Source organism: Cornus florida, unplaced genomic scaffold, assembly GCF_030987335.1.
Source record: "Cornus florida cultivar Cherokee Brave unplaced genomic scaffold, ASM3098733v1 CherokeeBrave_3.0.0_Hap2_Chr04, whole genome shotgun sequence".
NCBI lineage: Eukaryota > Viridiplantae > Streptophyta > Magnoliopsida > Cornales > Cornaceae > Cornus > Cornus florida.
Window position 1 is genome coordinate 106,641,250 of NW_026775574.1, and position 17,744 is coordinate 106,658,993.

At 35.0% G+C, this 17,744-nt stretch overlaps 1 protein-coding gene and 1 pseudogene across 4 annotated transcripts; one reads left to right on the forward strand and one right to left on the reverse strand.

Moving 5' to 3' along the window:
• The first annotated feature begins 2,913 nt into the window (after positions 1-2,913).
• On the forward strand, positions 2,914-4,751 carry LOC132305529 (premnaspirodiene oxygenase-like; annotated as a pseudogene).
• Positions 4,752-5,356: 605 nt separating this feature from the next.
• LOC132304544 (probable protein phosphatase 2C 60) lies at positions 5,357-17,133 on the reverse strand. Of its 4 annotated transcripts, none has more exons than XM_059802276.1 (12): positions 16,723-17,133; positions 16,002-16,120; positions 13,734-13,797; positions 12,111-12,180; positions 11,806-11,914; positions 10,499-10,652; positions 9,472-9,597; positions 8,239-8,362; positions 7,762-7,838; positions 7,340-7,392; positions 6,226-6,280; positions 5,357-5,889 (listed from the first exon to the last, which is right to left on the reverse strand). In XM_059802276.1, exons 2-12 carry the CDS (start codon positions 16,070-16,072, stop codon positions 5,638-5,640), a joined length of 1,155 nt encoding a protein of 384 aa, XP_059658259.1. In that variant the 5' UTR covers positions 16,073-16,120; positions 16,723-17,133; the 3' UTR covers positions 5,357-5,637. The 4 variants fall into 4 exon arrangements, with proteins under 4 accessions (XP_059658259.1, XP_059658258.1, XP_059658261.1 ...); XM_059802275.1 differs by having other exon boundaries at positions 16,002-16,124; XM_059802278.1 differs by lacking the exon at positions 12,111-12,180 and having other exon boundaries at positions 16,723-17,132.
• Between the last annotated feature and the right edge of the window lie 611 nt (positions 17,134-17,744).

A 17,744-nucleotide genomic window follows, 5' to 3' on the forward strand; every position in this document is an offset into this window, starting at 1 on the left:
TTTCATCTGGAATGTAATTCAGCTGATCAATCGATCATGTTGGCCTTTTAAAGATTGTATAACATATAGCTGATCTACGTACTGCCATTTTAGATAACTTCCTTCTAATGCATTGCAATTTTTTGCCTTTTTTTTTTTCTAATGAGAGCTGGTTCTGGCTTTGAATATTGCATAATTGACTAAAGGTTAAGCAAAAGCTTAAAAAAAAAATTACAATGGTTAAGCAAAACTCAATGTGTTCTTACTCTTCAATCAGAGTCATCAGACTAAACATTTTTACAGTAATGAGTTGCAACAGCCAAAAAATTTCCCACTCCTGATTTTCAAAGCCGGACACTGATTGACAAGCTTACGTTGACTTACGACAGTTTGGCCAAACAAACAAACATTTCATACTATTGTACTACGTAACTGTTTCTTTATTGACTTTTCTCTTTCTATTGCTCTGTTTTATTTATTTATTTCATCTTTTGTTTCTTTCATTCGTTGAGGTGGGTTCATGTACAATTAAATACTTAAACCAAAACTCAAACGAGAATTGCATAGAAATTGAAATGAAGTTAGCTGATTTGATTAAATGCCGTGTTTGTTGGGAGAGCCAAAGTTATTGGAATTGAAAGAAAGTCAATGAAGCAATTACACACAAACACAATATTTAATACTATAATTTGGTACAAAGGAATTTACATATGAGGGTAGGGCCTTTTTTTTTTTTTTTTTTTTGTTTTTTCTCTCTCGCTGACAAAGACAAAAGCCCTACCGCATCTACACAAACCCAACATACACAACCAACTACCCAACCCAATGCACAAAGCAAGAAACATAATACATAGTGAAAGAAGAGAACAATATAACAACCACAAACGAGGAAGAAGCCCGACCACACAAAACAAACCATGAGACACTTTGTTCTACTTGTTGGGATTTATATGCCCTGGCATAGCAAATTCCTATCTGGATTATAGTGACATATGTTCCTGACATATCTGAAATATTTATGATTTATATAATTGGTGAATTCAATATATTATGTTTCGATTCACTATGAAATTGATAGTGTCCATTTAATTACAAGAAATATTTATATATATGTATGTGATGACAATCAATGCATGATATATAAATAGTAATTATAAATTGTTCATAGTCGGTAATTATGGATGGACTCATAATTAATTAAGACTTGAACTGGATCCGCGTTAGGTTGAGATATATTGCGAGAGCCGTCGTATGCAATTACTCATGAGAAAAGTATAGACTCTTTTATTAATTAATAATTACTTTGATTTGTTCGGCGGATTCTTCGGGATCCTTAGACCGACACTTTGGGTAGTTATGTAATTAATAGTTAGAGGGTTATATTTTCAATATTTGCATCATTGCTACTTGTATTTATTTTGTATTGATTATGGTTGATCACAAAGTAAATTCGAAGGCCTTAGTGTGTTTTTAGACAAAATGATTTATTATATATTTATTTATTTAAATTATTATTTTTGTCAAACAAATGTTTTATTGTAATCGAGCCAGAAATAATCAAAGGTACCAAAATAAATATATTAATTAAGTAGTCGGATTGATGGCTATATTTATCCGATAACTAATTATGCATAGAGGGGTCAAAGTGCAATATTGACTTAGAGGTTATTTATTATTTAATTGGAGTTCAATTAATTTCTTTTAGTGGAGTAGAAATTAATTTATGAATTAATTGAATTGGGTCCATGGACCGGGCCAATTATTAATTCATTGTAGCCAATAAAATAATAGGCCCAATGGATTCTCACTCATAGCCCAACTTGATATTGGAATCATATTAGATTTGAGACATATGAATTAGAGATGGAGAAGGATTTGTTTTTTCCTTTTCTTTATTTTTATGTTGCCTATAAATATACATGGTCTATGTATATTTTAGGGGGTGATTTTTATGAGAAGGAAAAAGGAATAAATTTTCTCTCTCTAGAAAATTAGGGTTTATGTTCTCATCTAATGGAGGCTCCCACAAGCCTAGTTTTCCGAGGTAATTCATGGAGGCTTATGAATGATTCCTAAAGGCAAAATAATTACTAAGAAGATGGAGATCCAAGGAGAAGGCATCTTGCTAAGGGATCTACAATAAGTGAGAACATTCACTTTAGAGGAAAGTTTTAAAGGTTTACTCAGACCTTTGATGTAAGTATTCAATCTATTAATTGAATGATACATCATATTTTTATTTTTGCATAAAACTTGTCTCTATGTGATGAATCAAGATCTATGAATCAAAATCCCTCGAAAAGTTTTTAAAACTTGCACGTTTCCCAACACTACCATTTCGATTAGAGAGTCCCAAATGGAATCAAACCAGAACAACTCAACATGACAGAGATGTTTGGAATCACTACAACGAGAAAATATGATTTAGAGTTGATTGCCATTCCCATGTCCTCCTCCATTGATTGATCGATCAGAAAACATATACTAATATATGATCGATACTATATGATGCATGAATAATGTAGCAATTTACACATGTCTAAAATTCATATACTCACTTGATCAGTATAAATGGGTGATTATGCGACACTATCCAATGGCTTAGTTTTTTATTAAATAGGCAAGTGCCCACCCGTTACTTTGGTATCAGAGTGAGACCCAGTTCTTGATCCGGTATCACGCTAAGCGCCCGACTCAGAAGATATCCAGGTCTTCAACCCGGGTAAGCAGGGTGGTCCGATCGCAATGAAGGTGTTGCGTAATACATTATTGTGGGGCCATTTTCTCAATTTAACTAGTTCACCAAGTGTTAGTAGACCAGAACCATTTAATAATTTCTCCAGAATACAAGTGGTATACAATTATTTTCATAATTAATTTTTCTCAAATCCGACATATATTAAATAATATTGTGCGTTTGCTTCAAATATCAGGCTCTACTCTGCTTCACACCTACCATAAAAGCATCTTGTACCCCCGTGAAGTTCAAATTAAAGATTTGCACAGCTCAGAAACCATGATACTTCAGGTTTTTCTAACCTTTCTTGTTTCGTTTTTATTGATACTGAAACAGTACCAGAAGACATCTAAACACCCAAAGAAGCAGCTGCCACCAGGGCCATGGAAGCTGCCCATTATTGGTAACTTGCACCAGTTGGCCCTAGGCAGCTCTCTTCCACACCATGCCTTGAAGGCCTTAGCCAAGAAACATGGACCCTTTATGCATCTCCAACTTGGTGAGATCTCGGCTGTAGTCATTTCGTCACCGGAAATAGCCCAGGAGGTGTTAAAGCAGCACGAACTCAAGTGCACGCAAAGGCCTCGAGTTCTTGCTGTTGAGGTCATCTCCTATAATGGTGGAGGCCTTGTCTTCTCTCCCTGCAATGATTTATGGAGAAAACTGCGAAAGATGTGTGTCACTGAACTCCTAAGCGCCAAACATGTAGACTCATTCAAATCAGTGAGAGAAGAAGAAGTAGAGAATCTCATACAATTTATTTCATCTTCCTGCCGCAGCAGCAGCAGCAGCATCATCAACCCTCAGTCAGGAGATATACTCACTATCAAACAACATAATTGCACGCACCGCTTTTGGTAAGGCGTGTGTAGATCAAGGACTGTTCTTAAAAGTGTTGCACGAAGCAATAAGCTTGTCAGGAGGTTTTGGGTTGCATGATCTATTTCCTTTACTTAAAATCCTTCATTACATTAGTGGAACCAAGCCTATCCTCCAAAGGTTGCACCGGAAAATAGACCAAATTCTCGACACCATCGTCAATGAGCACAGAGCCAAAAGCAGTAATGTACCTGCTGCTGGCGGGGAGGAAGATCTGGTTGATGTCCTTCTCAACCTAGACAAGGGTGGTCATAGTACTGATAACTTCTCCCTTCTCACACCTGATAACATAAAAGCTGTCATTTTGGTACATATATATATTTACTACTGTATGTATATATATAGTTTTTAGTGCGCGCAGTATATTAATGATATTTTTGTTTTTTAAATTTCAGGACATTTTGGAGCTGGGAGTGAGACGATTGCAACAACCATAATATGGGCAATGTCGGAGATGGTAAAGAACCCAAGAATAATGAACAAGGCACAAGCTGAAGTTCGAGAGGCCTTTAAAGGAAAGAGCAATAATATTATTAATATTGATGATGACACAGGCAGTATTCATCAACTAAATTACTTGAAATGTATCGTCAAAGAAACTCTGAGATTACACCCTCCAGCCCCTTTGTTACCAAGAGAATCAACTGAAAGGTGTGAAATTAACGGATATGAGATTCCGGCAAAAACCAAAATGTTGATCCTTCTTCCATGATCCAAAATACTGGGGTGACGGAGATTGCTTTAGACCGGAGAGGTTTGTTGATTCTTCTTCCATGATCAGTTTCCAAGGAACTAATTTTGAATATATCCCATTTGGAGCAGGTAGGAGAATATGTCCAGGCATTCAGTTTGCTACTGCAGGAATTGAACTTGTACTTGCTCAGCTGCTCTACCATTTCGATTGGAGAGTCCCAAATGGAATCAAACAAGAAGAACTCGACATGACAGATATATTTGGAATAACTACAATGAGAAAATATGATTTGGAGTTGATTGCCATTCCCATGTCCTCCTTTCCAAAATAATTGTTATACTTTGCAAGTCACAGTTCTCAAATCAGACAACTATTTTAGGGGACAGAGGTAAATCGATACTATATGATGTATGAATAATGTAGCAGTATAACATGCCTAAAATCATGTACTCACTCTATCAGAATGATGAATCAAGTTGTTACAATATTCTAAATTCTAAATCATTTTCCTTATGAGAAAGGCTTATTAATTTTATTTTTCGGAAATTCAAGCATAAGAATATTTACAGAGTAGGTCTCAGCAGACCCAAAACAGGCCCAATGGGGGTAGTGCAACTTGCCAAAAAAGCTAAGCCTGAGTGACTCATTTTAGATGGCCCAAAACATGGCATAATACATCATTACATTGGCCCAAAAAACCTATAGTCCATTGTCGGGCCAACGAGTCAAAGAAGCTAGTAACACTAACCCACTGGTTATCAGCTAAGCAATTCGGTTATGACAGTAGAAGCCCAACATTGTTGACTTCAGATCCCAGGTGGCCGAGGTGCTGGTCGGAGGCAAGAAACTGGTAGTTCCCATTCCAGGACCAAATACCAGCCCACATTGCAACATCAGTACTCACAAGAAGCTGACGACAAACTACTCATGATGGAAACTTTAACCCAAAATCTAAAAAAAATCATACTGCATCGCTCGGTTTCAAGGAGCCCAAAAGAATGATAAAGAAAATCATAAAACATGCAACTTAAGATCCTGAACAGACGTTAATAGTAGGCCAAACCAGCTTTAGAGCAAACATATATATATATATATAGAAAACCCTGAACGAAAATAATCTGTACATGTTATTCCAATAGTGATACTGTATTACAGTAAAACTGCACAAAATAAGCATGAAAAGCAGATCCTTTTAGTATTTGATTCCTCTTTTCAGTTAAACCGTGTATAGTTACCGAAAAACCTAAGAATCTGAATTCTTCAAGTAAGAGAATGGGGATCCTTCAATCTTGTTCTAACCATAATTCCAGACAACAGGATCTGACAAGAATCACAGCAGACACTAGCTTCATTCACTCTCGTTCAACTTCGTTTCAATGTCAGCTTGTCCAGAAGCTAGTGATTCACTCTCTTCTGTTTTTGATTCAGTGTCAGCTTGCTTAGAAACTGATGGCTTCTCCTCTGCAGATTCAACAGACTGGATGGGTTTCTTGAACTGCACCAAGATCATGGTCATGTTGTCACATCCCTCACCACCGGCTGTAGAAGGTGCCAAACACCTGTCAAGTACCCTTTCACACACAACAGAAAGCTTGCTTTCCTGCAAAATTATGAACAGAAACATACAGGATATGCATCAAATTTACACTACATCACATGCATTGGTAATGCAACAACACACAACATAACCACATAACTCGACAGCACATGCATTTTCTAATTTCAACAGCAATCCATTAAGCATTCATTTTCACGTTTGCTTTCCAGCAAAAAGCAGATTAAAAATCACTTGCTCTTCTAGAATCTTATGGGTATTCTCTAAGATAAATAACCACACAATACCTAATTCATTGCACCAATTAAGGTTTTTGGTTAAAGTAGAAGTTCAGCATATAGCCTGAACTAATGCAAAAACCAAGAGATTCTAGACACTTACCAATTTTAACTGTTCATGTATAAAATCTACTAGTTGTTGACTTGACATGCAGTCCCTGAAAAGAATTTTAAAGAAACAGTAATATCTCATTATCAAACATGAATAATTTTACTGAATAAAGGATAAAAGAGGAGAAAGAGATTAAGAATATAAGTAGGTACGAAGAATTCTATCAACCGAGTGTGTATAAATCTTTCATCAAAGCATATTAGAATTATTCAACTGCACTTCACGATCCTGGTTTCTGTGTGAAACAGAATCCATAAAAAGAACTCCAAGTGGCAATGAAGTAAACTATTTGGGACCCCAAAACAGGTCCCCGCTCCATCAACATCAACCAAGGAAGACTCAAGAAAAGGATCTGTCAAATGAGGGAGCAACTGGACAAGAGCCTACCATTTACTCAGTATTTCAATTTCGCACTAATGAAGTGCTACCCAGACAGTGTACTTTACATGCAAGGCTGAACATAAGAGATATTTGTCCATTCCAAGTCTCATTACAAAAACCAACTTTACAATTGCTTATTATTTGATATCCTCCTGATTTTGGTAGGATCAGTGGACTAACTGTTTTTCTTGCATTTTCACTAGTTTAGGTGGATCAGTGGACTTAAACTGTTTTTCTTGCATTTTCACTAGTTTAGGTACGAGAACATTAGAGGATCTCAAATCAAAAGAGGGGTAGAACCAGTAAAGCCACACATTTAACCTCATTATTCGCATGAAACGGTTTCTCGCAGGTCTAAAAGAACTTCATTCATCAATGCAAAAAGAGAAAATGAAAAGGTAGCCTCTTGTGTTTCTGCTTAGTAAAAAGACAGTTGTATGAGTGCTATTCCACCCCAAGGGAATAATAGAACAGCTCAATAGGCCAAAAGGGCTTACCCCTTTATATCATTTAAGGAGTATAGCAGCCTTTACTTGCCTAGAGTTTGTTGCTACAATAACTACCATGTAGTTGTAAACCATTCCCTATATTGTTTAAAAAAATTGAAGAAAAAAATGGCAATTCTAGCTATACTTGATAGCTCGATCCTACGTGGAAATAATTATTTTCACAACATACATCAAACTATAGAATAAGCTGAAAAATGATAGCATGAGATGTATACCAGATTCCATCACATGCCAGCACCATAAAATCATCATCATCACAAAGCTCAACCTGAAAAGAAATAATAATAAATAACTATCATCAGTGCAAGAGCAACATTTACTGCTTAAATTTGAAGGAATATATTTGGACATACAAGCCGGTGTTAAATCATTTATTAGAACTTGTTAACCACCATCCACTTGGGGAAGGACTGAGGGAAGGAAGAAGGGGGACACAGGGGAGGGGGGAACAAAAAAGGGAAAAGAACGTTAACTTAAATAATTTTAATGATTCAAATTCCAAAAACTACCAATTTATATTGAGTCTGTGAATTGCTTTTATATTATGCTGTCTTCTTGCTATTTGAACCCAGGAAATATCCACTTATTGAACAAAAATTTCACATTCTACCTACAGCAAAAGGAAGAAGATACATACAGTATTTATATCTGGATTGGCAGTCACGATTTGTTTTTCAGCAGGCAAAAACTTATTCTGCTTAAATTCCATGTCTCCTGCAGCAAAATAGAAAATTAAGTATAGAACTCAAGAAACCACAGAAACTTGCTCTCATCCCCTCCTTCTAACACACATCTAAATACACATGCATGCATATCAAAATATTTCAAAATACAAAAATTTCTCCCTCTATCACACATCTAAATACACATGTATGCATATATAACTCCATTTAGCTCGGGAAATATACACCACCGGACCTGAGCAAAGTAATATCTAGTTACTTCTGTTCTATGAATCAAGTATTTCTTTTTGGTAGGACCAGCAATCCTACTTGCATCATATAGGGAGAATAAGGACTCAGCCAATGGGCAAATTTTCAGGTTTAGAGTACCCAAGGGAAATGGGAACATGATAGAGAATCTATTGAAGTCCACAAGCAGGTGCATACATTACCTATAGCTCTTGCAAGATTCAAACTTCCATTGACTCGTCCTGCATGAATAAAACCACCAGCTTTTAAGATCCTTTCTCGCTCAACCTCAAGGTCAGGTTTGTGGTCTCTAGAAAGATTGTATGCCTGCGCAAAGAGAGCCATATTGTCTATCACTCACATTTTCTTTTTAAATCTAGAAACACACAAATTATTTTTACAAATAGTCATATAGATTCTACTTATACATGACTTACACTACTATGGCTGGCCAATCAATTATGAGCTATGAAGCACGGACACGTCCCTGAGGAGTGCTGCACTGTGTCAGACACTCTATTTTACATGTCTTCTGTTTTTTCCTTTTTTTATAGGTTGGACACATAGGAGGACACGTTGAGACACGCCGTTCGGATTTGAAAAAAGAGAGAGAAGATGAAGAGATATATGCATAGATCTATGAAGTTCTTAGACCCTTGTACCGCAGATCTATGAAGTTCTTAGACCCTTATATAGATCTCCTATGCATATATATATAGACATATGTTTAGAGATGAGGATATGAAGAGGGGCTGGAAAAGAGAAGTATGTCTCCTTGAACCACAAAGTTATGGTGAATCAGAGATAGAGGAGAATAGGAAGACGGGGGCTTTCGGCTGGTGAGGGGTGGATATGCGTGAAATCTGGGGAAGAGAGGAAGGATAAGATTTCATTCTATCTTCAGTATGCAAGTGTTTGGTTACAAAAGATAATAATCCCATTATTGGATACAAATATATACTAGTATCATTTTTATTTGTACACTAATGAAATTTGGGCCTATGATTTTATGGGTTATTTGGTAGACCTAATGTAAATGGATTTATTTTTTTATATGATTTAGAAATTGATTAAAAATTAAAATATATATATATATAATAAATATATATTATTTTATTACCGTATCCATGCCGTGTCCAAATCCTATTTTTTTAAAATTTGTCGTATCACCGTGTCCATGTCCGTGTCTGTGCTTCTTAGATTATGAGTCAAGGGGTGACATCTTGGACAGCCAAAGGTGCTTAAATCTTTCCCTTTTTTTTTTTTCTTTCTGTTTTCGGTTGTGGGGGTGGGTGCGCATGTGGGTGGGTGGGTGGGTGTCAGTAGTGCACAAGTCCAATGTTAAGATACATAAAATGTCCAATGACAAGCACAAAATACTTTCCTTAAACCATGCAGGAAAACACAAGAAAAAATCTACCTGAATTTCACTTTACCTGACCATTCCTAGATATTACACAACGAGAATCACCAGCATTTGCAACAAGAAGTTGATTGTTTCTAATAATTGCGACACAGGCTGTACACCCAGAAGTTGGTCCAGAGAAATCAGAGTGAGGCCCCTGATTACGAAGCCTAGAGTAAATAAGTCACAAGTAAACAATGCCAAGACATGTAGAAGAGATAAAAATGAAAACAAAACAAAAAAGTTATTCACGAAAAATGTCAAATTTGGCATGGACAATAAAAGTTGATAATTCTCAAGTTTAAAGTATTCCCTCACAGGCCATATGCTATCTATTGATGGAATTGTAGTACACTACAAATGGCATTGCTTAGCTACAGATTCTTCAGTCCAAATAGCTATTCATTAAAAAAAAAGTTGTGGCTTATCTGTTAATTCCTCCAGCTACCAACTAAATTTTAGTGGAAAAAAATATATATTCTATCAGAATACATTTATAAATCAACAAAACAGTAGGATCTCACCAAGTTTCAGTCACAACACTTCCACATATAGAGAATACATTTAAAAATCAACAAAACAGTTGGATCTCACCAAATTTCTGCCACAACACTTTTACATATAGAGAGGTGTTCCCATCCAATAAAACAAGCACTACATTTGTGAGTACATACATATTTGAGGGGAGTTCAAGAGCGAGAAAGAGGAGCATCCATTAGAACACACATAAACAGAACACATTTACAACCGTTCAACACGCATGCATGAGAGAGAGAGAGAACAGAAGATGCATGCATTAAATGAAAGGACAACAAAGCGAAGTCTAAGATTCAAGTGTTAGAAGACAAACTTCATGTGGCAATTGACGCTCCCAAACATACTAAATTAACTGTCAGGTTTTTAAAAATGCTTCTGCTTTGTAGTCAGTAGACTCGAACATTATAGAAGGGCAAAAAATATTGCACCAACTATGCAGTTTAAAATGGAGCAAACAGATCACATTAATCCTAGAGTAAGGACAAGAAATAGAGTGTCACTTATTTCATCTGAACAAGTACCTCCTCAAAAGCCCAGTCATCAGCTAGATCATTCCCCTCACCGCTCCTTGGAGACCATATCAAACCCTCTATCATACCAGTTAACTTGTTTATTTTATCTCCCAAAACAGATAACTCTCTCCACCCTCTTTGTCCACGCATCATTTCATCCATCCTGAATCGAAAAAAATAATAGAAAGAAAAAAATTTGTAACAACATATAATTTGTCCAGAATGTACTTGTTATAAAGAGAGGCATAAGGATAGCACAACTTGAACTTGACTGCAATCAAGTATCGATCGGTACAGCAAAGACCTTTTCTGCAATCATATTAATTCCACTTGCGCAATTGACCTCACGGTCCAAGTTCAGAATTATGGCACCGCTACAGTCCAAGTTCAGAATTATGGCATAGCTAAATCTTAGAATAGTTGAAATCCACTGGTTCAAGGGCAAGCACAGGCTCTGTGATTTTCATTTGCTCATCACCTATCACTTTGAGGTTCTAGTGTTCTACAGCTTCACATTAAGAAGCAAAACCATGAGAATATTAACTTTGTTGCAGTGGCAGACCGCATCTGCAAGTTAAAAAGGAGGGTGAAGCTGAGATATACAAGCCCCTCATATCTGTAATAGTGGGTTGATTGTTAGTCGATCAGGAGATATTGTATTGCCTAATTCTGTGAACTACCTACCATTACCACAGTCATACCTTGGTTAAAATTATACACTGCACACATAGATACTACAATGTGTATTATTATTTAAAGGCTACAGCATACATAAGCTTCCATCATAATATTAGTATAAATGTATACCTTACAAACAACTAAAGCTTCTCCTCTACTGATACTCCACTCTTTAAGAAAGTAATTTCTCATGGTTTAGATATTTAAGCATCCAACTTTTTAGATCTCTTTAAACCATTAGTAACACCAAAGTATAGAGATTAAGACCCCCAAAAAACATATAAGTCATGATCCCACACACTGAGTCTGTGATTTGAGCCAGACCTTAAATTTAAAAATGACCAGGTTGCAACACACGTCATAAAGGTTGAACACTGACAGTTTCCCAGGACATTTTTCAATTATTTCAAGAGCTCGCAACTCCTTAGCATAAACAAACTGTCCAGGCTTCATGATTATTACTGTGCGAAGAAACAGTAATTTTTATATAAAAAAAAAAAAAAAATGGAAAAGAAAGAAAAAGAAAAAGAAAAAAGAAAACCTAAGCAATAAATATTAACACATGCACATACACATATATAGAACACGAATGGCAATAAATTTGTCTGGTGAAATAGCTCAAATTTCAAAAATGTAACCTGAAAAAGGCTTTCTGAACTGAGGTTCCTAAATCTCCAGTGGAATATGCTTCATTCTTGAGCACTTGCTGATGAAGAAACTTGGCACAGAACTTAGCAACAACCTTACCTGTAATTTATTGGACTGAAGTATCAGAAACATAAATGTCGCCAGTGTTATCTTACTCTTATATATTTATATGTAGGATGGGAAATTAGCAACAAGAGTTTATACTGAAGTTTTCTAACAAGAATTGCACTTAGATGGCCATCTTAATCTTCCAAACAGTATCAGGGGAAAAATAACATGATAAGCGGTATCCTACTTGTATGTCTGAATCTGAAGTCCATTATATGCACAGCTAGGAATTTGGCACAGTTCAAGCAATTAATAATCTGCTGAAATATATGCACCAATCTAGTCAACAATAGCTTAAAATCCAAAAGGAAATAGAAATGCAAACACCACAAAAAAGTTTATGGAACACAAGCTAACAAGTCCATAAAAAGCACCCTAACAAATAGTTGTAAGTACTGTGATGTTACAATATCATAGAGTATGCTTTTTTGAGACAGACAAAAGGAAGAGAAGAGAGGCGCCTGTAGATTCCTTGTTTAGGAATTAAAATTTTCCAATTCACAGTAAACGATCACCACCCACTTTTATCTCTAAATCCAACACTGAAAAACAGAAACATTTTCATTTGGTAATCCTTCAATATTATATAATTTCATGAGAAAAAAACTCCTTTTGATACGCAATTAAGCACCTCATGCATGAACATACCTATATACTTTTTTCTTTGTAGAACACGACAAAGAAAGACACCGGACACCTTAGTAGCCCAAGATATAATCTTGGTTCAAACTTCAAAGAGGAACAAGAAACACATAAATGCATTCGCTAAAAAATTAGCAGAGGGAAAAATGAATCCCAATGAAAAACACTGTCATGAGGATACTCATTTTCAAGAAAAGTCTTACTTCGGAACTACTAAGATAGTGTCATGAAAACCTCAAAACATAAATTGCTTAGACCACATCAATGAACACAGTAACTACTCAGATGCATATGCAAAGAAAGTACCTAAGATTCAACATGAACTAGTCTCTGTGTATTAGATTCAAATGTAAACATATTTACGTAGCCGACATGAGAATGTTGCGATGGATGATAAGAATGACTGGTAGAAATATGATAATAACCAAAATGGGAAGGAGAGACTAGGAGTAGTGTCTAATGGTTATAAAATAAGAGATATTCGGCTTAGGTGGTATGGACACAGAGAACGTAGACCCATAGAAAGTAGACCCATAGATGCACCAGTGATAAAAGAAAGATTAGCTTATATAATAGGTAAGAGACAAAGAGACTGACCAAGATTAACTAGGGATGAAGTAATTAAAAATGATTTCAAAAAATTAAATATAGGAGGAGACATGACTTATAATAGAATGGAATCGAAAAAGAAAATCCATATGGCCAACCCCATTCGTTTGAGATAAAGGCAAAGAAGATGATGGCTGTGGTGTTCTTTGTGTAAATATGTGTGTATATGTATGTTTTGTGTATGCACATGCAAATGTGCACATACACAGTGTCATAAAAAAGAGACGTAAAAACTCCTTTTGAGTTTTTGGGTTCACTTAACACGAAAAGGATACTACATCATTTTGTGGAGCTATATAGTTGCATACATGCATCATAAAAAAACAACCAGAAGTGCAAATGCACATAGAAAGAATTGCACAGTAGAAAATATAAATGAGATAAACAAATGTAAATTTTTTGTAGAATACTATTCATATAACATATGTGCTATTACTTTGATCTAATAACCAACCCAAATTAAATTTAAAGTTCTTTCTGTTCATTGTCAATATACACACACACACAACACACAAACAGACTAAGCGGGAAAAGAAAAATGGGGGCAAAAGGCACTTACCTCCATGGCCATCATAAACACCAAAGAATGAAGTGGAAGTGTCCAAATCAGGATATGCGGCATGCTAAAAAGACAGAACCATGTGAAAAAGAAAGAAAACATAATTAACAACATAATGAAATGGAGAACAAAAGCTACATGATAGTAAATTATACACAACTTCCATAAATACTAATTTTATCAATAAACAAGCATTTGTTATAATCACAATATCCATGAAGAAAACTGTGCCAGAAATGACCACCTGGTATACTTAACTATCTGGCAATTAAGAATAGACAAGGTAAATAGAGGCCAAGAACCCAGTTATCTAATAATAATTTTCAGAACTTTTCTAGTTACATAAATATGGGTAAAATAAAGTACAATAAAATACATATTTCTACAACATCTTCATACATGATACAACTAATACCAAAGAAGTCCACTCTGATGCTCCGTTTCGTAAAAGGAGTGGAAAATGGATGGAGGAGATGATAGGAGGGATGGAAGAGGCATTCCTTGAGAATGGAGGGTGTCCATTGTTTGGTTGAGTGGAAAGGAAGGGGAGTGATTATATCATTATATCCTTAAATATATAAAATAGTATAATTAAATGAAAATAGTAACGATTTTTCAATTTTGTTACAACAGATATCCTTGTTCTCTCTTATCTTCCTTCCAATTCTAGAAGGAAAAAAAAATACTAGGCCTGGAGAGATGTCACATCCATCCTTCCATCCATAGCCTCTTCCTTTCCATCTACCATGTATTGGAAGTTTGTTCCATCCACTGTCTTCTTCTTTCCTCGCACCACTAAGGGCCTATTTAGTAAAAAGTAAAATGGAAGGAATGAAAGGAGATATGAAAGGCCTTTTCTTGGTTTGGTAGAGGAGAATAGGGAAGGAAACGGAAGTAGGAAAGCTCCTTACCTCTGAACCCACTATATCCCTTCCTCTAAAACTTGGGAAGAAAGGTAGAGGGAAGTATCTTCCATCCTCCCTCCTCTTTTCACATTTTTTCCCTCCTAAAAGAGTTTTTTTTGTAATTCTAGAAGGCTATAGTGGTCAAATGATCAAATCATGCAATACCCCTTCAATTCTAAATCTCTTGCCAACTCAAACAAACATGAGTAAGATACACCTTCCTTTCCTTAGAAATACCTCTTCCATCCCTCCTAGCTTCACTTGATTTTGTTTTCACCCTCTCTACCAAAGAAAAAAATCCTAATATTTTGTAAACCAGCTATTAAATCTTTAATGAAGTTTTTTTTTTTTTTTTTTTTTTTTTTTGATAAGTAAAAAATCTTTAATGAAGTATAGAATCATCCTACTTCGGAATCAAGACATATCTACGAATATCATTAGATATTTTCTTCATGAGTGTTTGCATTTCTATTGTAAACTCCCATTGTAATAATAATACAGTAATTTTTCAGGAAATTATTAACTATAAAGTAAATGGCACTAAAACCAAGATGATTCCTCCAAAAATTATCAAAATCTAAAATTATTAAATTAACAAATATTGATTATTAGAAGGCCACCTGTTTGACACTGACATACAAAAACAACATATGATTACTATTAAGTTCATAACACGCTTGTCACTTGAGGAAACTTTGAAGCTATAGTTTTTTTTTTTTTTTTTTTTTTTTTTGTAGTTGTTCTGGCTGTGTCCCCCTTTTGTGCGCTTTTCAATGAATACATAGTTGTCAAGGAAAAAAAAAACTATTGGCTAAATTAGTTTGCAACACCCAATTCATTCTTGCAAGAGACTTATCTCACTGTTCTAAAAGATTAGGCTCCCACTAAAATTTATGGATTCGTTCAGTTATCTATCACAAAATGTGAACTCCGACAGAGAAAAGTGATTCTGCCATGTCTCTGATATAGACATAGAGAGAGAGGGTGAGGTAGAGACATCCATCTACTTATCTTGTCATCCCTACTTATCTTTATGGCCTGTGTGTGCACGTGAATTTATAGATGTATGTACTTTATGTACTTATATTCGATATTCTGCATCATGATTTTTTAAAGCTGTTACTAGACAAACACACCAATTCAACATCTAAATGCTCAACATTATGCAAAAGGATATAATTAAAAACAATATAAAGCCACTCATTATCATGCAGCTGATCAATTTGATGGAAACTCAATTACACTAGTTATATGCATTAAATACACCAAAAGGCAAGGTAGTAATTAAACTTGAACACAATGAATTTACATTCTACGGGCATATTGTGGTTAAGAAGAGTAAGAAAATTGATGAATTACTTACAGCATCTTCCATTGCAGCACGCCATCCTTGCATGGATGATAAACCATATGTAAGCTTATAATTTTCACCATCTTCAGAGAACTTCTCAGTTTTGGGAGAACTTAGGTATATACCCATCTCTAGCTGAAACAAAAGCACCTGCCAGTCAAAATCAAACAAAACAAGAAAACAAAAGCATTGTATTCCCATAAAAATTCATGTATATCATTGTACCAGTTTAAACTTTAAAACCTATTGTATTATTTGATTCCTGGGGAATTCCAAATTACAAAAAACAAACAAAGCCAGTGGCCTAGCGGTATCAGCCTCTGGTGTACTAGTGTAGGAAATGAAAGCTAACTTTTGATTAACAGATTCAAGTTTTGACAAAAATTTGGCTAGTCTGTCTTCACTTACTAAATTTATTTTATTCTCTTATCCTTCATCAACCAGAGAAAGCTAGAAATCTGTTATTCAATAAACAAATAACCAACCGTAGGTTTGGAAATATACCGACATGAACAATCCAGTTGAACCCCAATCATAGGTAAAAAAAAAAGTTCCCAGAACAAACCCAAAATCAAATAAAACCAATCGATAATCATAGATCACAATAATCAAGATCAACTTAAATCCAAATATTAAAGAAAATATAGATGGAAAAAAATTTATTTGAGAAATAAAAAAAATAAAAATAAAAATAAAAATACTACAAGGATTTGCAGGGCTTGCGATTACATACCTGCCCAATTGGGCGTCCGTAAACTGTTTTCGAAACAGCAGGTGACACTGAATCTTTTCGCGGAATGAAGAAAAACCCAGAAGAAATTTTGACGTTATATTATACGGAGAATAAAAGAAAAAAACAAAAACGATGACAGAATGGATAAGGTAGAGAAAGAGAGAGTGTGAGAAGCCAAAGAATGGAAGATAGAGACAGAGAAAGGAAATTAATGGGAGGAGGGACTTGCGATGAAACTAGAGAGAGTAGAGAGAGAGTGTGTGCGCTCGCGCGCGTGTTTATACGACTTTTCGAGGACTGTGTGCATGATCTTTTGGACTCACCGTCGCATTTCTCTTTTTGATCGTAGTGGTAGTAGTAATAGGAACCCCTATGGAAGATATTTTCTCTCTCTCTCTCTCTCTCTCTCTCTCAATTATGCGCGATCTCCTGTTTCGGGTTAAAGCTATATTTTATTCAGGAAATCGAATGGGTCTTTTTAAATTCAGACAATTATATGTCCCGTCCTTTTAATCTACAAAAGTTTTGCTGAGTATTAAGTACTTCGGTAAATATGACAATTTCATGATAAGATAAGAAATTATTTTTTTGTAATCTTCAATATATTATTTTTCATTTTTTTTTTTTTTTGAAGTTATATAAATATATATTTTTCTTAATTTGGTGCTTCGGTTTCTAAATAGACTAAAAATCAATCCTCATTTAATTAGATTGTTTTTTTTTTTCCGGCTTTTATGAAGGTGTGTGTACAATTAGGGATGCATAGTGTTTGGATTGGACCGGTATTTTAGAACCGAATCTTTATTAATTATTCCATAAAAATTGGAACACAACCAAACTATGAAACTTTTCTTAATTATTCCATAAAAATTGGAACACAACCGAATTATGAAACTAATTGAATCAAACTGTACCGAATCGTGAGAAAAAGTTTGGTTTGATTCGATTCCATGGCTCTAGGTTTTATATTAAATATATATTGGAGTATATAATATAATTTTTTACTATATATTATGATACAT